The sequence below is a fragment of the Meles meles genome, chromosome 1 (genome assembly GCF_922984935.1).
Source record: "Meles meles chromosome 1, mMelMel3.1 paternal haplotype, whole genome shotgun sequence".
Lineage (NCBI taxonomy): Eukaryota > Metazoa > Chordata > Mammalia > Carnivora > Mustelidae > Meles > Meles meles.
This window is the reverse complement of record NC_060066.1, coordinates 193,533,464-193,559,788: the sequence shown is the minus strand read 5'-3', so window position 1 is coordinate 193,559,788 and position 26,325 is coordinate 193,533,464. Positions and strand designations below refer to the sequence as shown.

General features: G+C 41.2%; 1 protein-coding gene across 3 annotated transcripts in view; it reads left to right on the top strand.

Annotated features, from left to right (window-relative positions):
* Window positions 1-26,325, top strand: part of ZCCHC17 (zinc finger CCHC-type containing 17) — a 53,904-nt gene that overhangs the window by 15,957 nt on the left and 11,622 nt on the right. For all 3 annotated transcript variants that reach the window (XM_046006954.1, XM_046006951.1, XM_046006953.1), the window contains exons 4-7: window positions 9,530-9,630; window positions 11,039-11,130; window positions 17,851-17,951; window positions 19,704-19,849. In XM_046006954.1, the coding sequence (XP_045862910.1) occupies window positions 9,530-9,630; window positions 11,039-11,130; window positions 17,851-17,951; window positions 19,704-19,849 (440 nt within the window). The remainder of the gene's footprint in view (window positions 1-9,529; window positions 9,631-11,038; window positions 11,131-17,850; window positions 17,952-19,703; window positions 19,850-26,325) is intronic.

Below are 26,325 nucleotides of genomic sequence, written 5' to 3'. Positions count from 1 at the left end.
GTCGGGGGCTGGGCGTAGCTACTTCTGGAACAAGCTCTTGTCTAAATTTCACCTGTGACCCTAGGCAAGGCACTTGACCTCTTTGGTCTTAGAATTTGGGGTAGGGCAGTCTATTCCCTCTTTGATGCTGATATGGATTTTCTAGTATGTGGCGCAGGGAATGGGAATAGTTTTGTACCAATATGAATATATTATATGTGTTATGCTTTAATTTTTCTTTTTAAAGTGATAGACATTAGTTGAATTATTTCTTGAGAATCCCCTTAATATCTATAATCTTACTTGTTTCTTAAAATAATTGTGTTAAATAGAAAAGACAGGTTCTATAGACTGGTGGCCTGCTCAGAGTGATTTAGCTAGGTAATGGCATGGCTAGGTCTAGAACCTGAGCCTCCTAATTCTTAGCCCATAGGCCTTTTACCATACCGCAGTGCTAGTAGATCCAAAATCTCAACTTGCTTATTCCTTGTGCTATAATAAATTAAGGATTTAGTGATGATGTTAATGCAAAAAAATACAACTACAAGGATATTAGAAAAAATCTGGAATGATATTTGACTTCATAAAAGTAAAAAATTTTATTTTAAAAATCATAAGCAAAGTTATATTGGGAAAAAGAATTTGTAGGACACATGACAGAAGACTAATAAAAAAGGGGAAAGTAAGAAAAGGGGCCAAGAATATGGAAAGAATTCATAGGAGACAGAATAACAATTGATTGATAAATGTCTTAAAAGATGCTCATTCTCTAGATTGATTTGAAACTAACGTATGGGGCACCTGGGTGGTTCAGTTGGTTAGGCGTCTGACTCTTAGTTTTGGCTTGGGTCATGATCTCAGGGTCATGGTATTGAGCCCCATGTCTAGCTCTATGTGTAGGGTGAAGCCTGCTGGGATTCTCTCTCTCCCTCTGCCCCTCCCTGCTTTGTGCATGCTCTCTCTTTCTCACGTGCTCTCTAAAATAAGTAAATCTTAAAACAAAACAAAACAAAACTAACTTACACTCTGGCACACTATGCAATGAACACTACTCGGTAGTAAAGTGGAATGAGATGAAGCATGGATGTATGCAACAATCTGGCTTAGTCTCCAGAGAATTATGTTGAGTGAAAAAAGCTAATCCCAGAAGGTTGCATACCTTAGGATTCCTGATTCCTTTTGTGTAACATCCTGTTTTGTTTTGTTTTTTTGCAATTTTATTGAGAAGTAATTCATATACCATGCATTTCACCCAAAGGTACAAATCAGTGGGTTTTTTGTATATTCACAGTTTTGCAACCGTCACTATAATCTAATGTGAGAACATTTTCATCACGCTCAAAGAGAAACTCTGTACCTATTAGCAGTCACTCCAAATTACCATTCCACCTGCCCAAACCTTAGGCAGCCACTAGTCTATCTTCTGTCTTTATATGTTTGCCTCATCTGGGCATTTCTTATTAAGTGGAATCCTACAACATGTCTTTTTGACTGACTTCTTCACTCAGCATGTTCTCTAGGATCTTTTCTGCTGTGGAAAGTGCAGGTGTTTATTGCCATTGCAGAATGTGGTGGGTAATTAACCAGTTCTCCAGTTCTTTGATTCTCTGACACCAGCTGGGTATCCTACAGTTCAATCTAGTTTTGACTCTAACTGCCCAGAGGTAGAGCCCTCCCCTACTCCACAGACTTCAGGGCTGCGTTCCACAAGACTGCTCTCACTTTAAAGATTTCATTTATTATTTATTTATTTATTTATTTATTTATTTTTATTTATTTATTTATTTATTTATTTATTTGACAGAGAGAGAGATCACAAGTAGAGAGGCAGGCAGAGAGAGAGAGGGAAGCAGGCTCCCTGCTAAGCAGAGAGCCCGATGCGGGACTCGATCCCAGGATCCCGATATCATGACCTGAGCTGAAGGCAGCGGCTTAACCCACTGAGCCACCCAGGTGCCCAGACTGCTCTCACTTTAGACGCCAGTTACAAGCATCAAGTCCCCAGATTACCCACACTTCTGTCAGACTTGGCTACACATTTGAATGTTCCCACACCACCCATCCCACCCTCTCATTCCGATAATTTGCTGGAATAGCTCAGAGAACACCAGAAGTGCGATACTTACTGTTATAGTTAAGAAACTGGGTAAAGGGTACCCAGGATTTCCCTGCATTATTTCTTTTGACTACATGTGAATCTAAAATTATCTCAAAATGGTTTTTTAAAGTGATTTAAAACACTCATAAGATTTTCGAGATTAACAAATGCTAAAGACATTGCTGTTACCTTCTATGTTAACTAACTGGAATTTAAGTAAAAACTTACCAAAAATTACTATTAATAACAAATTTTGGAAATAGGTATTTCCAGTAATAGATTTACTTACTTTTGGGAACATAAATTGTTGTATATTTTGGCAATGCCTATTCACATTTTTAATATGCTTCTTCTTTAATCCAGTAGTCTTTTAGCAGATTTAGTTTGTAGCATAGACTTAGATAAACTATGTACATTTATGCAGTGAACTATGCAGATGATAAGAAGCATGATACTTTGATGCTGGTGCCTTCTTTCATTTTATTTATTTATTTATTTAAGATTTTATTTATTTATTTGACACAGAGAGAGATAGTGAAAGAGGGAACATGAGCATGGGGACTGGGAGAGGGAGAAGCAGGCTCCCCGCTGAGCAGGAAGCCCAATGTGATGCCTGCGGGACTAGATTCCAGGACCTGGGGACCATGACCTGAGCCGAAGGCAGATGCTTAACAACTGAGCCACCCAGGCTCCCCTGCCTTCTTCATTTTACCAGAAAGGATCTTTGAAAACTCCCCCCACACTGCTGCCTTACTGAGAGCCTTTGTAAGATAGCGCTGGTTGTAGGAAGCATTTTTATTTCAGAGATGGTAAAGTGGGGGCAGGAATGTTCCTCTTAGAATTGATGAAATGGGTACATCCCAACTTACTGAAATGGAAAGATGCACAAGGTAAGATGAAAAAGCATGTTGCAGCAGAGTTTGACGAACATGACCCTCCCTGCATACATTTTAAAAAAATTTTATTTAAAGATTTTATTTATTTATTTGTTGGAGAGTGAGAGAGAGTTCATAAACAGGGGGAGAGGCAGACAGAGGGAGAAGCAGGCTGCATGTTCAGAGACTTGCTTGATCCCAGGACTCTGGGATCATGACCTGAGCCGAAGGCAGATGGTTAACTGACTGAGCCATCTGGGCATCCCGTCCCTACCTACATTTTAAAGCATGTGTACATTAGCCTATGTAGTTTTGGAATTACTGCATATGTTTAGAAGAAAGCCTAAGAAGCGTACTCAACAAACTGTTGACAGAGGTCACCTCTGGAGTGTTCAGTTTGCTAGGCGGGGCATGGTTTTTTTTTTTTTTTTAAAGATTTTATTTATTTATTTGACAGACAGAGATCACAAGTAGGCAGAGAGGCAGGCAGAGAGAGAGGAGGAAGCAGGCTCCCTGCGGAGCAGAGAGCCTGATGTGGGGCTCGATCCCAGGACCCTGAGATCATGACCTGAGCCGAAGGCAGCGGCTTAATCCACTGAGCCACCCAGGCGCCCCTTGGGCAGTTTTTTAAAACAAAATTTTTCCTTTAAAATAAGTCCAGCAGCTGATCTTTTGATAATAAAGCCCTGCTTCCAGCCTTGGAGACTACTGTGCCACAAATTGCATCTTGATTAGAAAGGGCTCACCAGTAGTTTCCAAGCTAGCAGTAGCAATCTATTATAAAGTTTCTCATTTTCTATTGTTTGAATTTAATGGGAGGGAGCTCATCGCAGTCCCTCTAGACATGTACCTTTTCTGGTCTGAAGACAGATTTTCTTGGTGTACTGCCATAGCTCCCAGTACTTGAAAGTCCCATCCTTGCTTGTGCATTTATGTGACACTTTGGGGACTGTATGGAGATGAAAGACCTGCCACCTCTTAGCAGTCAGTCTTCCACTCACTCGTGTCCATGCCCTGTCAGGGGATGCCTCTGACTATGGCTTCTTCCTTACAAGTGATCTGTTAGTCTGACAGCTGGTGAGACAAGCCTCAGAGGGAGAGCTCGGGAAGCCAAGTAATTAGGTGGGAACTCTCTAATTCTGGGCTTTTCTGTGGGTTTACTGTGTAACTTGAACAGTTGTATTTTTGCTTCTCTGCTCTCGAAGGGGGAAGATCATTAAGTTCCATGCCAAAAGGATTGAACTGTAAAATAATTCTGGTTTCCAGATTTTAACATTTTGATTCAGGAAAGGAGACTCTTGAGTTGTTTTTCTCTGCCTTCTATTCTCAGAACTTTTACCATTACTGAGTTGAAGTCCCCTTCCTAGTATTCAGATCTAAACTAGATTTCCCCCCATCTATAGTGGTGTCTAATAGAACCATCTATGATGATGGAAATGTTCTATATCTGTTCCAGTGTGTTTTCTGACACTAACCAATTCTCCAGATTCCAGTAGCAGGTGTCTTAATTCAATTCTGACGCTATCTAGCTGGAGTAACTGTCAGATACCACAAGTTAAAGGGGCTCAGACTCGCAAGACTGCCTCTGCTTCAGATGCTGGTCATAAGTCCTGAGCCACTTGTACTTCTGACTGGTACGCAATGAAGCAAGGGTTCCTACGACCCTGTCCTCAAGTTTCTTAATTTGCTAGAATGGCAAGGTATGGGTAGTGGGTGTACTCCAAGCTTATATGTCTTCTCTGGCACACCAACCTCCCAGCAGGCTGACGTTTTCACTAACCTGGAAGCTCTCTGAATCTCATTGTTCAAGAGTTTTTATAGAGCTTAATCTCTAGCCCCTTGCCCTCTTTCCTGGAGATCAGTGGGGCTGAAAGTTCCAACCCTCTCATTTGATCTTCGGGAGACTTGGCCCATCCAGAGACATCTAGGGGCCCTAACCTAAGTCACCTCATTAGCACGGACTGGTGTGATCAGAAGGGGCGTATGAATAACAAAAGACTATCCTATCACAGGAGAGATTCCAAGAGTTACAGGAGATGTGTACAAGCTGTGTAGGAACCAGGGACAAAGACCAAATATATTTTTGTATTATAGCACATCTGCGCTATCCAGTAATGTAGCCACTGACTTTTAACTTCATTTATTTTAATTTAAACTAAAAACAGCAACATGGCTAGTGACTGTCATAGTATCAGTGCAGTCTTCTGTGAAGTTCTTTTATTTTTTTTCTCAAGTATCCTCTGCCCTACCAGCACATGAAATTTTGGGATCAGAGACTGTTCAGTGTTATACTTTTAAGGTGTCTTGCTTATGGTAGAAGCTCAAATATTTTTACTTCATGGAGCCCAACACAAAGGCCAAGATCAAGCCCTGAGCTGAGATCAAGAATCATACACTTTACTGACTGAGCCACCCAGGTACCCTGAAGCTCAAATATTTTTTAGCAGTTAATTCAGTTTAGCAAGTAATTACTGAATTCTATTATCTGGTCACTATGTTAGGTGGGAACACAGAGATAAGAAAATAGTCCTTGCTGCTCTCGAATTGTTCATATGCTAGAGATATGAACAAATTACAATGCAGTGTAGTAATATAAGTGAAGTTGCAGTTATCCACTGAGCTATGAAATGTTGGGGCCTAGAACAGTACTTGAGGAATAGTGGGTATTCAGGACATTTTATTAAATGAATAAATTCTAGGGGCGCCTGGGTGGCTCAGTGGATTAAAGCCTCTGCCTTCAGCTCGGGTCCTGATCCCAGGGTCCTGGGATCGAGCCCCAGATTGGGCTCTCTGCTCAGCGGGGAGCCTGCTTCCTCCTCTCTCTCTCTCTGCCTGCCTGTGATCTCTGTCTGTCAAATAAATAAATAAAATCTTTTTAAAAAATGACAAAAAAAAAAAAAAAAAAGGCAGACAGCTCTGCCTTCCAGTTGCTTCGGACTTGAGCCTTAGCTTCCTTATCTGTGAAAAGGGAATGATGTGTTTATTTTCGAGTTTTTTGATTGGCAGGATCATGTCTTATTTGTCCTTGAATCCATTTTGCCTATAATATTATGGATATTTAATAACTATTTGAATGAATCTATAACTGCAACAAGATAAAGGGTGTGAAAGCACTTTAACTTGTGGACTTACATTATTGTCATACACCATGGATTGGCGATAACTTACTTGAAAATTCTAGAAAGGGAATTCAGATCCCCCAAAGATAAAGGGGACCTTTTATTTTGACATTTTTGGGCTGTAACTCTAATCGTTTAATTTTTAGAAACTCTTTGTAGTCAGTGGGAGTTGTAGGTTGAACAACATATTTGGGAGAATATTTTTAAGCAAACAATAAATAGGCTACTTCTGGTTTTTTTTTGTTTTTTTTTTTTAATATATAGTGATTGAGATTCTAGCTCTTTCCACATTGTCAAAATTTCTTTTACCAGCAGACACTCAGATGGGATTCAGTCTGTTCAAGTGTCATGTTGGGTTTACTGAACATGATGATGGATTTGATATGCCCTTTGGGCATTTATGGCTTCATGTCAGAAATCCAGGCACAAACTGCTCTGAAGAGCTCCCTTCCATGTAGACGGACAAGCAAAGCATTTTCGTTGTTTCTGTTCATTTTGGAGCTTATGCTGGAGCAGAATTAGATGTGTTTCTACTTCTTATAGATGAGACCATCTTTTTTTTTTTTTAAATGAAAACATAGATCAATAAAAAAGAAAAAATGGAGAAATATCAATATGTTGTAGAAGACCCTACAGACTCATATTCGAATTGCAGTTCTTAATTAGCTTTGTAATCTTGGACAATGTATTTAACATCTATAGTATTTCCTCATGTGAACCTACATCACAGGGTTGATACAAGGATTTAATGAATGGGTGGATGTTCTGTATTTAATGAGGTAGCCAGCACAGAGTAAGGGGGCCTCAATTGTGTTATTTCGTGCCCTCTACCATATCCACTTAATCCAATTCTGGGTGGTTTATGTGGCTGGCAGTGAAATACCTCCCAAGAATATAGACTGTCCTCTGAGAACGCAGCTGGTAATGAACCCCCCATACAGAGTATGGGATTAGCCATAGATAGATATATGCCAGGTAATTGCCTGTAAATCTGTGACTAAAGAGTGAGAGCACTCAAGACGGTGACCAGATAATCTGGGTGTGATTCCAGAGAAACGGGATTGGAAAGAAATTATAATTTAGAAGACTGAAATCCAATTGTATCATTCTATGTATCTATTCCAAGAGGAAGTGATAGTCCATTAAATTTGTGGACTGGAAACCTGTATTAAACCATGTGTCTCCATTTTGTTCTGATTCTGTGTTAAAGCAATTTGTGATCACTTACCCAATTTTTTAGGTATTTGATACTAGGAGCAGTGGGTAGTTTAACTAATAGGCAAGGACTGGGAATTAAAAAAAAAAGTATATCCTCAGAACTGAGCGTGGGTGCCTCAGTCAGTTAAGCATCTGCCTTTGGCTCAGGTCATGATCCCAGGGTCCTGGGATGGAGCCCCAAGTCAGGCTCCCTGCTGGGCGAGAGGCCTGCTTCTCCCTCTGCATGCAGCTCCCCCTGCTTATGTGTGTGCGCGCTCTCTCTCCCTCTCACAAATAAATAAATAAATCTTTTAAAAAAAGTATATCCTCTTTTATTTTTATTTTTTTAAGGAAATTTTTTTTCTCTTTTTTTAGATTTTTTTGTTTATTTGACAAACAGAGATCACAAGTAGGCAGAGAGGCAGGCAGAGAGAGAGGAAGGGAAACAGGCTTCCCGCAGAGCAGAGAGCCCGATTCGGGGCTCAATCCCAGGACCCTGAGATCATGACCTGAGCCGAAGGCAGAGGCTTTAACCCACTGAGCCACCCAGGCACCCCATATCCTCTGTTTTAAATTAATAAATTGGTGAATTGTGTCATTCCCAATCACTAAGTTCACAATCTGTTTAACGTGTTAATATACTAATTTATTATTTATTTTAAAAGAAGTTATTTATTTGAGAGAGAATGTGTATGCACATGAGAGCGCAAGCAGAAGGGGGAGGGGCAGGGGAGAAGCAGACTCCCTGCTGAGCAGGGAGCCCCCACACAGGCTCAGTCCCAGGACCCTGACCTAAGCTAAAGGTAGACACATAACTGACTGAACCACCCAGGTACCCCTAGTTTGTTTCTGATTTTTTCTCTTTTCAAAATACATCGAAGGGGACAGAAACACAGTTGAGAAATGTTTTGGCCATTCTCACTGTGGGTCGCAGGATAAATTTAGCTTCCCTAGGACTGTATTGGGTGCTCAGATTACACCCTTAGGGCTTTTTCTTTTACCTCTGGCCAACTCTTGCCATCTGGTGGTGAAGATGGGCATTGGGAAATTTTTGTAGTTTTATTTTCCTGACAAATGTCTTGAAAGAGATGAATTGATTTAGCTAATCACTCAGTGGGGTGAAGTATCTTGATTAATAAAGCATGTGTCATGTGTCCGCAGTTGGGGTTACATCAGCTTCAACCAGATCAAATGGACCAGACTTATTTTAGAAAGTAGGGAAGGTGATGTTGATTAATACTTTAATAATTTTATTCATAAAAATATGAAATGGTCTATTAAAGAAGTAGGGAAGGTGGTTCTCCCAGGAAAGGACTTTGGACAGACAGATAAGTATATCTGTTGTAAATATTTTAAAAATTACTTAATAACTAATCCATCATTTAACTTTTAATTAATTTTATTAAATATTTTACCACTCTTGTTAGTGAGTGCTAAATGATTTTTTAAATTTTATACTAGCCTTAGGAATATTTCTTATTTTACTACACTCTCCCCCATGGGTGTTATTTTCTAAATATGCTGTTAACTTAATAGAATAAAAATGGTACCTCGTTTAGATTTTCTTTTTTCACTTAACATCTATCATAATTATTTTTTGTAATTGGAATTTAGTTGGCTTCTTACTCTTCCATTTGATTGATTTACCATAGATCATCAAGCTAATTTTCCAATTTTTGGTCATTTACATTGCTTTATATCTTTTTTTAAACCTTTGTAGGTAATAATACTACAATTGTTTTTATATACCCATAGGTTTTTGGTTTTTGCCTCTGTTGAGTTTTTTCTTTTGGAAAAATTCTAATGATGATATTTTTGCATCAAGGGTATAAACATTTTGATGCCCTCGCTTTCAAAGACTTTCACTGACTTGTGTTTTTGCTAATGTGTTGTTCTTGTATCATGTTTGCTAACATAGAGCATTATTTTTAAACAATATGTGTTAAGTATAAAAAATGATCTCAGATTGTTTTAATTTACAGGTTTTTTTAAAGATTTTATTTATTTATTTGACAGAGGGAGAGACAGCTAGAGAGGGGGGAACACAAGTAGGGGGAGAGGGAGGGGGAGTGAGAGAAGCAGGCCTCCTGCTGAGTGGGCAGCCTATGTGGGACTGAGCCACCCAGGCGCCCCTTAATGTACAATTTTAAAGTAACAGACATTTTTCAGTGAATCCTCAACTCCCATCTTCTCCTTACCTCATTAGAGTATAAATACCAGATATACCCCCTGTGCTTTATTTCATTTTTTCTTGTACCCAGGTCTGGTTCATCGAACTCACATGTCATCCTGTCGTGTGGATAAGCCCTCTGAGATAGTAGATGTTGGAGACAAAGTGTGGGTGAAGCTTATTGGTCGAGAGGTAAGGTTCCGTGCAACTTTCATGTTGTTAGACTGAGGAAAAGCTGGGGAGGGGGTGGACAGTGTTGGTATTTAATAATGGCGAATGTGTATATATTGTTAACTGTGGCTAATCTTATTTTTGAATCCTGCCACTATATTCTGTCCTGAATTGAAATCTTCTGGTTGCTGTTCTGTAAACTCAGAAGGGATGTGGTATAAACTATAGTAAGTGTGGTGCAATAAGTACATGTTTATAGAACTTTCCTGAAGTTTATCCAAATGGTTGGTAGGGAAAAAAGAACCAAAAAGAGAGAAGAAAACTTAATGTATGGGACTAGTCTTTGTCATAAATTTCAAAGAATAGCTGCCAGGTACGATTTAGTTTGGACCAAAGCAGTAAAAAGAGTCAGTTTCCCGTTATTGCTCCAAATACCCAGCACCATGCAGTGTGAGGCAAGTGAGAAAGGTCTGAAGGACCCTGTTAACAGCAGCTCACTTGAGGGCATGAGGGCTGTGGATGTGGGCAGCCTGCTTTGTACCGGAGAATGGCAGGGGAGAGAGGTCTGAAAGAGATACTATTTGATAAGATTTGAGTGCTTAATATGTACTAGTCTGAGGGATATAAGAGTGAGCCAGACCAAGGTCACCTCAGCTGTTATGGAGCTTATATAGAATGTAACTGGATGAAACAAATATAAAAGTGAGCAAACATACATATAAAATAATTATAAATTATGATAAGTGCTGTAATGGGCTCAAGCATTATCAGCAGTAGATTTAGATAAAGTGGTCAGGAACAGGCTCTCTGTGGAAATGATGTATGAGCTGAGACCTAAAGGAAGAGGCACTGATTATGTGAAAAATTAGGATAAGCATATTCTAGGCAGAGAGAATGACGATGTAGAGACACCAAAGTGGAAAAAGGAGTCAGGTGTTAGAGGAAGCAAAAGAAGACCAATATGGCTAACAATTGCCTTCATGTTTAAAAAATGTACTAGACTAAGTCCAAAAGGGGATCTAGTCTAGTCTGGAACGTTTAGGAAATGAATTCTGGTCTCATGGATCTCTGAACCTATCATTATGCTGAACTTACCTGGAAAAACCAGGTTTTATATTCTTAAAAGGCCTTGATTTTGGTTGGATTTTGGTTACCTCCATAAGCCTTGCATTTCTGAATAACCATTTCTGTCTTCCCACCCCAGAAGGAGAAGAATGAGATAAAAACCACTTCCTAAAGTTATTTTGCCACAAGATCTATTTATAATGCTCATTAGTACCCCCAGTGTTTCTAGTACAGGACCTCAGTCTTTAGAGGAGCTCAGTGTTTGTTATGATGATAAAAGCTTTGATGCTTAGTTAGATAATTTTAGACCAGCAGTCTAAATGGTGTACTCTTAGCTGTTGGTGACTGTTTTTGTCTTTTACAGATGAAAAATGATAGGATAAAAGTGTCCCTCTCCATGAAAGTTGTCAACCAAGGGACTGGGAAAGACCTCGACCCTAACAACGTTATCATTGAGTAGGTAAAAGTTTTGGAAAGGCTACAATCCTACTTCTCAAACCACAGAATGCTGTAGTGAATCAGGCTGACCTAGGAACTCTACCATTTATAGTCTGTGATATCGATGACTTATGTAGTCCTTGTGATCCTTGGTTATCAATAACATCATACTGCATAGAGTTCTAAGATTGGATGCTAATATGCAAAGCACAGAAATGCCCCATCAGTGGTTTTGTTCTCCTTATTCTTTGTCTGCCCTGTAACCAGTTACCCAACAAGCATTCCTGAAGCATCTGCTCCTTGTCTCTCTCCTAGTATGGAGGCTCAAAAAAGATAAAGACCATGTGGAAGAGTAGGATAATCTAGAAGCAACTCCAGTGGGGTTTAATGTATCTTGGGATAATTGTGTTCTGAATATGACATCTTACTTTCATTGGCTCTTCTTACCTTTCATTTAGGAGTGGAAGATTTGCTATCCATGTAGGCTGGTGATATAAGGAATTTGCTATCTGTCTCACAGGCTTTCTCTGATGTATGCCGGTGATTTCTGATCAGGAGTTCATTGTGCCCTAAGGTTCCGTGAAGGGTTTCTGAACTGTTTCCAGTGTTTCAGAAAGCCAACCAAAATCATGCATTTACCTTCAGGATAACCATGACTTTATTGTATTGCTTTTGATGTTAAAATATTACATTGTTTATCTCATGCTAATCAGGTTCTCTGAGTGACAATTATGTTATCGATTAATTTATTTTATTATTTTTTTCTTTTTTTGAAAGATTTTATTTAGGAGTGCTTGGATGGTTCAGTTATTAAGCGTTTGCCTTTGGCTGAGGTCATGAGATCAAGCCCCATGTTGGGCTCTCAGCTCAGTGGGAAGCCTGCTTCTCCCTCTCCAACTCCCCCTGCTTGTGTTCCCTCTCTCTGTGTCAAGTTAGAAAAAAAAAAAAGATTTTTAAAATTTATTTGAGAGAGAGAGAGAGAGAAAAGAGAAAGCATGAGAGGAGGGAGAAGGGGACAGAGAGAGAAACAGACTCCCCTGAAGCGGGGATCATGACCTGAGCTAAAGGCAGACACTTCACTGAGCCACTCAGGTGCCCCAGTTATTGATTAATTTTAAAAAAGAAGAAAAAATAAATGTTTGAGTGGGATCTTGGTGGATAAAAGTTGGGAAACCCTTATATTTATAGTTCTAAGCAAAATCACTGTGGATACAAAGTAATTTTACCTAAAAGGGAGGGAATTGATATTTATTGGATATACACTATGTGCCAGGCATTATGCAAGGCAGTTTATGTACATTTGTGTGTCTGATTCTCATAAGAACCTCCACTGTGGGTATTATCTCCATTTTACTTTATATTCTTAGTTTCTTTCTTTCTTTTCCTTCCTTTTTTCTTTTCTTTTCTTTTTTTTTAAAGATTTTATTTATTTTTTTGACAGCACAAGCAGGGGAAACGACAGGCATAGGGAGAAGCAGACTCCCCACTGAACTGGGATCCCGATGCAGGGCTCGATCCCAGGACCCTGGGATCATGACCTCAGCCAAAGGCAGACACTTAACTGACTGAGCCACCCAGGCGCCCTTGCCCCCTTTCTCTTTCTTTCTTTCTTTTTTTTTTTTAAAGATTTTATTTATTTATTTGATGGACAGAGATCACAAGCAGGCAGAGAAGCAGGCAGAGAGAGAGGGGGAAGCAGGCTCCCTGCTGAGCAGAGAGCCTGATGTGGGGCTCAATCCCAGGACCCTGGGATCATGACCTGAGCCGAAGGCAGAGGCTTTAACCCACTGAGCCACCCAGGCAACCGCCCCCCCTTTTTTCTAAAAATTTTATTTTTGGGCGCTTGGATGACTCAATTGATCAAGCATCTGACTCTGATTTCAGGTCAGGTCATGATCTCAGGGTTCTCAGATTGAGCCCTTTGTTGGGCTTCCTACTCAGGGAGTTGTCTGCTTCTTTCCCTTTCCCTCTGCTTCTCCCCAAGTGTGCACTCTTTCTCTTTCTTGCTTTCTCTTTCTAAAATAAGTAAATAAATCTTAAAAAAAAAAAAAAAAGATTTTATTTTTAAGCAATCTCCACACCCAGTTGTGGGGCTTAAGCCCACAATTCCAAGATCAAAAGTTACATGCTCCACTAATGTGCCAGCAGACGTCCGTAGATTCCTAGTTTCTATCTTGATGCTTGGTGATAAGTAGTTTCCTTATGGTTAATTTCAAATTATAGTAAGTCAAGAACCTGAACTAGGACACTGAAGCTAGGGCCCTTTTAACCGCATGATGCTTCTAGCTGTTGCATGTGACTTTGAGTTTTTCCGTATTTCTGTAGTTTCATCTCTAAATATTGACATGTTTGTAAGTCTGATTATTGACAAAACACCTTTCAGTTATAGTAGAAAATGTTTTATAACTCAGAGCTCAGTAATTTTATTTAAGTCTGGCATTTACTGATTACATTATAATAAATTGCTTCTGCTCCAAAGAATCCTGTGCTATATACAGACTCATTAAAAAGCAATGGAATTTCCCAGAGTCACTCTTGTAGGGGTAAAATGTAAAACAAGTAAAGTAAAAGGGCTACTTCTCTGTCTCAAAACAAGGGTAGAGAAGGGAAGGGGCTGTCTAGTTTTGTACTGTACAGGGTTCTATGTATAGGTTATTTCTAGTAATAACCAAGTGGCCAAACAGAAGCGTTTGTTGTAAACTCTTTCTAGAGCTGCATCCAGGAAAGAAACATGATATAGTGGAATGATGATGAAAGGTTTTAGAGTTAGACATAAATCAGAAAGAGTCCTAGTTCTGCTGCAAACTAGTATATGACCTTGAGCAGATTCCTCTTCTCCGACTCTCAGCTTACTATCAGATAGAGGGGATGACGCCTGTGTCTCAGAAATGATGGAATGATTTAAATACTGGCTTATTTGTAAAGAGCCAGATTAATGTCTAGTCTACAGTAAAACTTAGTATATGGTAGCTACTTGTAGTTACTGTAGTACTACAGTACTACTAGTAAACAGACTACTGTAGTTTGTTTGTTTTTTTAAAGATTTTCTTTACTTATTTGACAGACAGAGATCACAAGTAGGCATAGAGGCAGGCAGAGAGAGAGGAGGAAGCAGGTTCCCTGCTGAGCAGAGAGACCGATGTGAGGCTCGATCCCAGGACCCTGAGATCATGACCTGAGCCGAAAGCCGAGACTTTAACCCTCTGAGCCACCCAGGCACCCCGCTTGAGCAGACATTTTCAAAACTTAAATCATATGCTTGTTTGCACTGTCCCACTGGATAGCCATTAAGTTACATATGGTAATTTAAATGTAAATGAGGGGCGCCTGGGTGGCTCAGCGGGTTAAAGCCTCTGCCTTTGGCTCAGGTCATGATCTCAGGATCCTGGGATCGAGCCCCGCATTGGGGTCTCTGCTCAGCAGGGAGCCTGCTTCCTCTTTGCTCTCTGCCTGCCTCTCTGCCTACTTGTGATCTCTGTCAAATAAATAAATAAAATCTTTAAATTTAAATGAAAATTAAATAAATTTAATCCAATTCTTCAGTTACACTAACCACATTTTAAGTGCTCAATAGCCACAGATCTAAATATTAGCAGTACAGACATAAATTTATAGAACTTGTCCATCATTGCATTCTTTTGGACATTGGTATGCTAGATGGAATAGATGGAATGTGTACTTCCCAGATACAGAAAAAAATAAGACACAGACTTTATTTTTTTAAAGATATATTTACTTATTTGAGAGAGAGAGCCTGAACACAGGGAGGGGCAGAGGGAGAGGAACAGCGAGAATCTCAGGCAGACTCGGTGCTGAGCTTAGAGCCCAATGTGAGGCTTGATCCCATAACCCCGGGATCGTGACCTGAGCCAAAATCAAGAGTCAGATGCTTAGCCAACTGGGCCACCCAGGCACCCCAAACATAGTCTTTATCTTTGATGGTATCTTTCATGGTACAGAGGGTGAGCCAAAATGTAAGCAAATCACGGGGCGCCTGGGTGGCTCAGTGGGTTAAAGCCTCTGCCTTTCGCTCAGGTCATGATCCCAGGGTCCTGGGATCGAGCCCCGCGTGGGGCTCTCTGCTTGGCAGGGAGTCTACTTCCTCCTTTCTCTCTCTCTCTCTGCCTGCCTCTCTCCCTACTTGTGATCTCTGTCTGTCAAATAAATAAAAAAATCTTAAAAAAAAAAAATGTAAGCAAATCTAGCAAAATGACCAGATGTTGTGGGAACACAAAAGAGTAATTAACTCTGCCTTTGGTGGTAGGGAACATTTTAGCGAACATGTGGTGTGTAAGCTGAACTGAAGAAGGACCAGGACAGAATATGGCGTATCTTGGTCTTTCTGTTTCCTCTCTAGAACCAGTGTATCCCATGAAACTGTTAGCTAAAATGCATCAGGTGGGTAGTTTTGTTCTGTTCTGATGCTGTCATCCTGTGTTTCTCTGGGTAATGCAGCTTTTTTGGCAAAATATTTCTGTTTTTGCTGGACTCTATAGAGACTTGGTGAATAGTTGGAAAAGCTTAGGTGAAGTCAGAGTTCAAGGTTAAAGAGGTTCAGGTAAGGAAAAAATATTTGGAGGCAAGAGCACAGAATTTTTTTAAAAATTTATTTCTTTGAGAGAGAGAGAGAGCATGAGTGGAGGGAGGGGCAGAGGCAGAGAGAATATCAAGCAGAATCCCTGCTGAGTGCAGAGCCTGATGCAGGGCTTGATCCCATGACACCAAGATCAAGATTTGAGCCAAAACCAAGAGTTGGATGCTCAACCAGGTGCCCCAGGAGCATAGAGATTTCAACAAACATTTTTTTATTTTACTTTATTTTATTTTCTAAAAGATTTTATTAATTTATTTGGCAGAAAGAGAGAGAGAGAGAGCACACAAGGAGGAAGAGTGGCAGGCAGAGGGAGAACCAGACTCCTCGCTGAGTAGGGACTCCATGTGGGACTGGTCCCAGGACTCTGGGATCATGATCTGAGCCGAAGGCAGAAGCTTAACGACTGAGCCCCCTAGGCGTCCCTCAGCAAACATTTATTGATGCTGTTGCTTGCCAAGCTTTGGGCTAAGGTGTGAGGAAACAAACATAAGTAAGCTACTGCAGAAATCCAGAGAAGAAACATTAATGTATCAGGCAACAAAGGGCTAGGACTTTATTTAGGCAATATGTGCTAGGACTGCAGTGTGTGTATAGACTACAGTTTGAGTTTGAAAAAAAGAGTGATCCAGGGGCGCCTGGGTGGCTCAGTGGATTAAGCCGCTGCCTTCGGCTCAGGTCATGATCTCAGGGTCCTGGGATCGAGTCCTGCATCGGGCTCTCTGCTCTGCAGGGAGCCTGCTTCCTCCTCTCTCTCTGCCTGCCTCTCTGCCTACTTGTGATCTCTCTCTCTCTGTCAAATAAATAAATAAAATCTTTAAAAAAAAAAAAAAAAAGAGTGATCCAGAGTGACATTCTTCTGTCAAACATTTCTGAGTACCTACTCTGTGCAGGTACCATGTGTTATGGTAAAGGTCAAAGAAAGAAACATCTGGGGTGTTTAGGTTCTGCTGCCGGCAGGAGTGTAATTGGTAAACATTATAGAAAACTGGCTGACAGTGCTTGCTACCTCTGATGCCCTACAACCCAGTATAGTGTTCCACTCCTACTGGGAACGAGGCATTTCCCAACAGAAATGCGTATCTCTATCTGTCACCGAAAGATGTGCTAGAAAGTTCATAAAGAAGTACTGTTCATAGTACAGGCTACTCAGGTATCCATCAACAGCAGAATACTTTATGGCAATGAGTATCAGTTATCTACAACTGCACACGGCAATATGGATGGATCTCACAAATGAGTGAAAGAAGCCAGACACAGAAGGGTCCATACTGTATGATTCCATTTACACAATTTGCAAAAACCAATACAATTAATCTGTGCTGTTGGAAACCAGCATAATGATTACCCTTGAAGGGGCCTTGGAGGTGCTGGCAATGTTCTATTTCCTTATCTGAGTGAGGGTTTCCTGGGTATGTTCAAATTGTGAAAACCAATCAAGCTGTATGCTTATAAACACTTTGTGCCTATATTATACTTTAGTAATAAACATAGAATTTTTAAGAAATAATAGAGGAATGTGAACAAAGAGATGAATTCTGGCTGAGGGCCTCAGGAGAAGACTTGATAGAAGGAAAGGTGGTGACTAAGCTGAGCCTTGAAATGTTTGGGGGTGGTGAGGTGGGAGGAAAGAGGGGAAGCAGCATTTCGGAGAGAGGGAACTATGAGCAAGGGCATTGAACCATCTGGAGAAGGTCAACTAGTCCTGTTTGGTGAGCACATCTCATGCAAGTAAAGTTGGGGTTGGAGAAGCAGGTTAGAGACAGACCACGGAAGGCCTCAAGTACCAAAGTAAGGAATTTAAACTTGATGTTCTAGGAAGTCTTTGAAGGTCTTTTAAACCCGGGGGTGACTGTGTCAGGGTTACTGGGGGCTTAGCGAGGTAATTATATCTTCATCCTCTGTGCATTGGTGAGCTGAAGGCATCTTATTCATAGTTATTAATTCAGAGCCTGTCCTGAATGAAAAAAAAAAATCTGTTTCATGTTGTTGCTTTCCCCACTTGTCTCCCCATGCAGGACTCTTTTCCTTCTTTCTCCCTTCTACCTGCCAAAGACAGAACAAAAACCCAGCATACAGCATTACTTTGTAGTATCTCTGGCCCCATCTCTTAAGAGGGCCAACGGTCAGTATCCTTTTCGTTATAGGCAAGAAGAGAGGCGGCGGCGGTCCTTCCAGGATTACACTGGGCAGAAGATCACCCTCGAGGCTGTCCTGAACACCACCTGCAAGAAGTGTGGCTGTAAAGGTAAGGTGAAGCCTCTGCCCTGCCAGTCCTTCCTCCTTGTGATGGACCCTTACTAGGTGGGGGAGGCCGCCTGGTTTGGGTGTGGCTCACCCTGCTTTTTAGTCAGTGATGGCCTCACCTGCTCGTGCTGTTAATCCTCCGAGACTCTTAACAGAGTTCATGCCCTTTCTGTGTCCTCTTCTGAATACTGGCCCTGCCAGATACTCTGCTGTCCACCCCACCCCCACCCGTGGTTGATGCCCTGTGTGGGCAAGGTCCCCATGTACTGCAACCGAAAGGGGGAGAGTGTTGGATTATGGTTAGCACTGTAAATTTTTATCTCCAAGGACCATTACTATTCTGCAGCAAAAATGAAGTGATTTGGAAATATATTGCTCAAGGATCCAAGTCAGACCCTTTCTTGCTCTTCCTTGTTTCTTTAACTTCAGACTTCTGAATACAGTCTCCTTTTAGTACTAAAGAACACAGGCTAGCTGCTCGCTCAAGTTTCTTCTGGTCTTACTCAGGTGATCGAAAGCGCTCTCAGCCGGACTTCCCTCGTCAGAGCTCTCATGAGAGGGATTGCCAGCATCTCATTTTCAGAGTGACCTCAATTTGTCACCCCTTCTCCCTCGCCTTCTCTTTCCCTGGCTCTCTTGATTTTTCTACAACAGTTGGTAGCGGATTTGTGCCCCGATTGGTGTGGGAGTTAAGCCCCTATTTACCATTAATGTAGAGGGAGGAAGGAAAAAAAAATGGAAAGAATACCTCCTCAGGGGAATTGTGTAAACATTCCAGATATTTGAAAAACTATTCTGTATTCCCCTTCCAGGCACCATCTAGCTTCTGTGTCCAGAGTTGCAAAGCAGTTTACGCATAGCTTTTTGATGATCTCATGGGATCCTCTGTGCCCCTGAAATAGGGTCTACACAGGCTTGGATCAAATCAGCTCTGTAGTAGCTGTTAAACTGCGCTTGATAGCACTGAAGGTTCAGGGAGGGTGGGTCCTCTTACCTTCAGCTTAACGTCTAAACAGGTGTTACATGAGGCAGAGAAGAATAATGAGAGATGGAATTTGGCTTAGTTAGCAAAGGTCAGGCTCTAGGTGGTTGGTTTTGGTGGAGCAGGAACAGCATAGAGCAGGGAGGCATGAGACCTGGAGTAAGTTTGAGCTCTGCTGCTCTTTTTGTGACGTTGAGCTACTTCTCTACTCCGGGTCTTTATATCTGCACGTGCAGTGCTGGATTTGATGATCTCTAAGGCCTGTGCCAAACCTGATAGTCTGAGTGTTGAGTGCCCCAGGTGACTGCCTGTCTCTCAGTGTATTAGCTTGGATGTGAATGCCACCTTCCTGCCAGCTGCCTAAGAGCTCTCTTCCTGTAGGGCTTGGCCTGCCACTCGGCTCCCTCTGCTAAGCATTCTGCTCTCTGGAGCAGCCTTTCAGTGTCAGGAATAAGTTCCAAGCAGATCTTTAAAAATTACTAAGCCCCATTGCTAATGGAAGGCAGCACAAGCCTGCTTCCTCTGCCATTTCCAAAGCAGTGCTAGTGTCTCCCACAGCTCTAGGACCAGCTGCTGGTCTGGCTCTGGTTGAGTGGGCAATGCCATCTTGAGGTGACAGAAAATCTGCTCGGAATCCAGCAGCTGCTCTGAATGAACTCAGTAATACTTCTTCAACCACCCAGCCCCTTTCAGGAACCTCTGGGGAAGCTCCACCTGCCAAGAGGAGAGGCTGCTTATCCCCTTCCTACCTTTTCTACCTCTCTTCTGCAGGCCACTTCGCAAAGGATTGTTTTATGCAACCAGGAGGGACCAAATATTCTCTGATACCTGATGAGGAAGAGGAGAAGGAAGAGGCAAAGTCAGCAGAGTTTGAGAAGCCTGACCCCACAAGGAATTCTTCTAGAAAAAGAAAGAAGGTGAGTGCTGTCTTGCTTTTATTTATCATATTTTTTAGGGTTTTAAAATAAAAATGTCTAAAAAAATAGAATAAAAATGTACTTTTTGCAGAAATTTTAGAAGTCCTGAAAAACATAAAGAATATTAGATCTCCTGTAATCTTTCCATCCAAAGAGACTTACAATATATTTGGTACATTCCAATCTTTTTGCTTGGTAATGATGATAGATAGCTACAGCTACATTTAAACACAAAATTATGGTTGTACTAGGTCTAGTTTATATTATACTTTTTTCATCATGCATATCAAAATAATTTTCTAATAGTTTTAAGTGTTCAAAAACTTGATTTAAGAACAACATACAGTATTCTACCCTATGGCTGTATGATGGCTTATTTAATAATTTTTCTATTGTATATTTTTATTACTTCCACTGGAAGTCTTTGGCCATATCTCTTACTGTTTTCTTTGGATAAATCCCTAAGTAAGATTACTGAGTTAGGGCTTTAAGGCTCTTGATACATTTTATCAAATTGTCTTTCCAGAAAGTACTTCTCTGTGCCCAGTGGTGGATAAGAGTGCCTGTCTCACAGAGTTCTGTCTCCTGTATACTGATTATAGCAGAACAGTTCATAAAACAGACATTATTATGGTGCTGAAAAAGACAGGGCATTTGTTGCATGCTGCCCAGAGAGGGAATGGAAAAAAACTGTGCTGTAGTTTGGTCAGGAAATAGTTGTTCTCATATTGTGTATTATCTTTCTAATTGTGTCCAGCTATTGGGTTTTTGTTTCATTTTGTTTTTTAAAAGCTTTAGCAATCTTTTGTTGAGTGGTCTTTTTGTTCCAGGCAGTGGAACCCTAGGAATAAAAAAACTATGATCAGGTCCTTGTCCTCAGTGGGCATTCCCTACAAATTAAGCATTACTTCATTTTATAGGGGAGGAAAAGGCCCATTGTACCATTGTAAGAACTAGCTAAGTATATGAATAATAGTTTCTTGATCTGTATATTCTCTCTCCAGTGATCACATCCCTCGTAAGACTTTAACTGCCTTGATGACTCCCCACATCCCTAACTAGTATCCCACAGGTACCTCAGACTTTGGCTTAGAGTCCATCAGACCCAGGTTTGAGGCCCTCTGTATTATAGACCACCTGTGTAACTTTGGGCCCTCCTTAATTTTCAAAGGAGGATTGTTGTGGTCTTTGATGACAGTGTTCCTTGTGAGGGCATGCCCAGCTCCCCAAGGTACATGGAAAATACTGACAAGTTAAGTGCTTAATTAATATTGACTGTTATGACTACCATTCTGTCTTCTTCAGCCCTCCTCCCTACACACACACACACACACACACACTATAAAACAACACCATCCTTCTATCTTGTATTACTTGTTTCTATCCTTCTATCTTGTATTACTTATTTTAATGACAGTAATAACCTGCTGGACGGAAACCAGCATGTCATATGTTTTCCTCTCCTCTCCATCCCATATCTGTTCAGTCACTGAGTCCTGTTAGTGGCGCCATCTAAGTATTCTTTTCTTCTCCTTCCCATTCCTTCTACCGTGTGCTGCACTCTCTCCTGTCTCTCACTCACAGACTATTGAACTAGCCGAGGGACATTGTATTTGCCTTTCACCTCTTAGTTCCAAGTTCCCAGGAGTTGGGTCTAGGCATCTGATTTTTTTTTTTTTTTTAAGCATCTTTATCTCACTGCTTGATTCTCTTCATTATTATGACTTTTTTGCTCTCTGCTTTAATTCTGAATGTTGGGGTATTCCAAGGCTGTCTTGTTACTCCCTTCTGTTCTCTGACTACCTCCTCTCTGGGTAATCTCATCTTGTCCTATGGTTTTGAATATTACTTACATGGTAATAATACGCAGATTAAGTATTTGTATCATTATTTTTATCCAAATCTGTAATTCCATCCCTGACTTTCTTTGGCACTTCAGATTTAGAACTCCATCTGCCTACTTGACATCTTCATCTAATTGTCCAGTTTGCATCAGGCTTAACACACCCCACAGCTCTTTAATTTTTCTATCCAAAGCTGCTCCTTCCACATTTTGCCCTATCTCAGTGAATAGATCACCATTCTCTGAGTTGCTCAAGCCAAAATCTATAGGCTTTGTATTTGGTGTTACTGTTGTTTTCTTTAAATCGTGGTAAAATATCCATATCATAAATTTTACCATCTTAACCACTTTAAAATTTCCTAAGTTTTATGTATTTAAGTAATCTCTACACCCAACATGAGGGTCAAACTCACGGCCCCAGGATCAAGAGTCATGTGCTCTTCCAACAGAGCCAGCCAGGTGCCCCCGCATCTTACTCTCTTTCTTTCTTTCTCTCACACAGAGAGAGAGATCACAAGTAGGCAGAGAGGCAGGCAGAGAGAGAGGAGGAAGCAGGCTCCCTGCTGAGCAGAGAGCCTGATGCGGGGCTCGATGCCAGGACCCTGAGATCATGACCTGAGCAGAAGGCAGAGGCTTAACCCACTGAGCCACCCAGGTGCCCACCCATTCTTATTTTTAAAGATTTATTTATTTTATTTTAGAGAGAGAGCACGTGCACATGTGTGCATGTGTGGGAGGGGCAGAGGGAGAAAAATCTCAAGCAGACTCCCTGCTGAGCCAGGAGCCCTATGCAGGGGCTTGATCTCACCACCCTGCGATCGTGACCTGAGCCAAAATCGAGTCAATACGTAAGCAACTGAGCCACCCAGGCATCCACCATCTTAACCATTTTTTTTAAAAAGATTTATTTATTTATCTTAGAGAGAGAGCATGAGTGGGAGGGGCTAAGAGAGAGAGAATCACAGCGCAGAGCCCCACGTGGGGCTTAATCTCACGACTCTGAGATCACGACCTGAACGGCAACCGAGAGTTGGCATTCAACTGACTGCACCACCCAGGCACCCGTAACCTTTTTTACGTGTGCAGTTCTTTGGCATTAAGTAAATTCACATTGTTGTGCGGTCATAACCACTGTCCACCTCCAGAACTCTTCGTTTTACAAAACTGAAACTGTGCCCATTAAACACTGACTTCTCATTCTTTCTCCCTGGCACCTGGGAACCACCATTCTACCATCAAGTGAGAAAAGGAGGTGAACATGAAAAAGAACACAGGCCTTTATTTGGGGTCTCAGAATTGCAATTAGTAGATCACAGATTTGTGTCACTCATTTACGGAAAGCCAAGGGTTTTTCTGAGAGAGAAGGAAAGATGTAATTACACGATGTAGCTGAAGAAGAGAAGAACAGACCCTGCCAGTTTGGTGCTGACCAGCTGAACCACTTCTCATGCCTGTCTTCTTGATTATTTTATCAGTGCTTTCAAGTGGAACTGTCATTGGCATGTCATAATTACCTTCCCTGTCCTCATGTGATCAAATACCAGTTGTTCTGTTGGAGTGTTATGAGCAGCTGCTTATACAGCAATTGCTGCTTCTGTCCCCGTTCAAGAGTCCATCAATTTGGAAAGGAAAATAGAACTTCAAAATGGAGTCTCTTACATCCAGAAATTTTAGTCAATTCCACATGACTTTCTGTCTCTATGATTTAGACTACCTAGGTATCTCCTATAAGTGGAATAACACAGCATTTGTCTTCCTTTTTTTTTTTTTTTTTTTTTAAAGATTTTACTTATTTGTCAGAGAGGTAGAGCACATGCAGGGGGAGCAGCAGGCAGAGGGAGAAGCAGGCTCCCCACTGAGCAAGGAGCCGGATGTGCATTTGATCCCAGGACCCTGGGATCATGACCCAAGCTGAAGGCAGACACTTAACCAACTGGGCTACCAGGCATCCCACCCAGTATTTGTTTTTTTATGACTGGCTTATTTGACTTAGTAAACTATCCTGAGGATATATAGCATGGGTCATTTTCCTTCCCTTTCAAGACTAAATAGTATTTCATTATGTGTACACACTACAGCTTGCTTATCCATTCATTTGTTGTTGGCCGTTGGGTTGCTCCCACCTTTTGGCTATTGTGAATAATGTTGCTATGAACATAGTTGTGTCAAATAGTTCAAGACCTGCTTTCAGTTCCTTTGGGTACCGGGAATTGGAATTTCAGGATTATGTGGTAATTCTGTTCTGACTTAATTTTTTTTTCTTTTTTTAAGGAACCACTGTACTGTGCTTCATAGTGACTGCATCATTCCTACCAGTAGTGCACAGGGTTCCATTAGGGAGTAGTGTTTGCTAATTGTCATTTAGGTAGAAGTAGGTGATAGTGTTGTTAAGTTGTTCAGTTCTGTGTCTTTCTCATTTTTTTTAAATTTTTTTTAAAGGTTTTATTTATTTATTTGACAGACAGAGATCTCAAGTAGGCAGAGAGGCAGGCAGAGAGAGGAGGAAGCAGGCTCCCTGCTGAGCAGAGAGCCCGATGTGGGGCTCGATCCCAGGACCCTGGGATCATGACCTGAGCCGGAGGCAGAGGATTTAACCCACTGAGCCACCCAGGTGCCCCTGTCTTTCTCATTTTTAAAAAAATTTCCAAGAGAGCGTTGTTAAGATATCCAGTCACACCACATGTCTTCCTATATAAAATCCTTCAGTGATTTTCCACAGTACTTAAAATAAAATCCAAACTGCCTCCTGTGAAAACAAACTGTCTAAACCTACCAGCTACTGCTTTTAGTAGGCAGTAAATTATATTTAGCCAAAGCATTGTTTTTTTTTTTAATATATTTATTTTTATAGTTACCTTCCACTTAAAGCATGGGATTCAGGCTTTCTATTTATAGTTGTTGTTATAAAGTTTCCCTTTTAGTAAAGCTTTTTTGTTTATTCTTAAAGTGGAAATAAATCAAATTTTAAGAAAAATTTTAAGGGGTGGGGTGCCTGGGTGGCTCAGTGGGTTAAGCCTCTGCCTTCGGCTCAGGTCATGATCTCAGAGTCCTGGGATCGAGCCCCACATAGGGCCCTCTGCTCAGCAGGGAGTCTACTTCCCCTCTCTCTCTCTGCTTGCCTCTCTGCCTACTTGTGATCTCTCTCTCTGTCAAATTTAAAAAAAAATTTTTTTAAGGGGTACCTGGGTGGCTTGGTCAGTTAAGCATCCAACTCTTGATTTCAGCTCAGGTCATTGTCTCACGGTTGTGGAATTGAGCCATGAGTTGGGCTCCTCACTCAGTAGAGATTGAGATTCTCTCTCTCCTACCTCTCCACCCCCACCCCCATGCATGGTCTCTTTCTCTCTCTCTCTCCCTCAAAACAAATTCATAAATCTTAAAAAAAAATTTTTTTTTAGGTAAAAAATTAGCAGTTTGTAAACACATGGGGTAAAAACTGTGGCAGTGGGGCACCTGGGTGGCTCAGTGGGTTAAAGCCTCTGCTTTCGGCTCAGGTCATGATCTCAGGGTCCTGGAATCGAGCCCCGCATCGAGGTCTCTGCTTAGTGGGGAGCCTGCTTCCCCCTCTCTCTCTGCCTGCCTCTCTGCCACTTGTGACTTCTCTCTCTCTCTGTCAAATAAATAAATAAAATCTTAAAAAAAAAAATCAAAACTGTGGCAGTGGGTTAAAGCCTCTCCCTTTGGCTCAGGTCATGATCTCAAGGTCCTGGCATCGAGCCCTGCATGGGGCTCTCTGCTCAGCGGGGAGCCTGCTTCCTCCTCTCTCTCTCTGCCTGCCTGTCTGCCTACTTGTGATCTCTGTCTAATAAATAAATAAAATCTTAAAAAAAATTTAAATCTTTAAAAAAATCTTGAAAATCTTTTAAAAATCTTTAAAAAAATTTTAAAAACTGTGGCAATATTATAGGAATGGCACTTGGAAAACACTGATTTTGAGCAGTGGGGATATTATTTTAGTTTGGTACTATTCTCCTGTAAACCAAAGAAATATAAATTTATAAACCCTACCTACTTCAGGCACTGCCTTCCAGAGGCATCTGCAAACCTTCAGCATTGCCAGTCTTAGCTAAGCTCTCTCACAGAGGCAACAACCCCAGACCTGTACTGCTGGCAGGATTGCTTATTTTTGAACACAGGGCTTAGACATACCTTTATTTTTCATGCTAGTGTTCCTAGAGCCTTTTTCATAGAGGTCTGAGGACTGATTTAAAGAGGGAAAAGAGACATTTCCACTATTTACAACCTCATTATTGAAATGTACAACAAAAGAGAGGCAACCCATAACCTCACTACTTTACCAAGGTCTATACTGTTGGGGCACGTTTTTTCTACCAGCTATTTTCGATGCACATTTTACCTAGATACGGTAAAGATGTATATACCGTTTTGTTTCCTCCCTTTTTACCTTGTCATGAGCATCTTTCCATGTTTGCCACACAGTCTTGTAGTGCTCATTTGCAGTGCGATCTAGTATCACGTCAGGTGGATGTGGAGGGATCAGGGGAGGCAGTGGAGAGTGGCACTTCAGAACCCGGGCTGTGAGACACATTGCCTGGGTTCTGATCTCAGCCACCTCCTCACGTGGAACTTAGTGTAATTACTCACTTCTCTGAATCTGTTTCCCTGTTTGTAA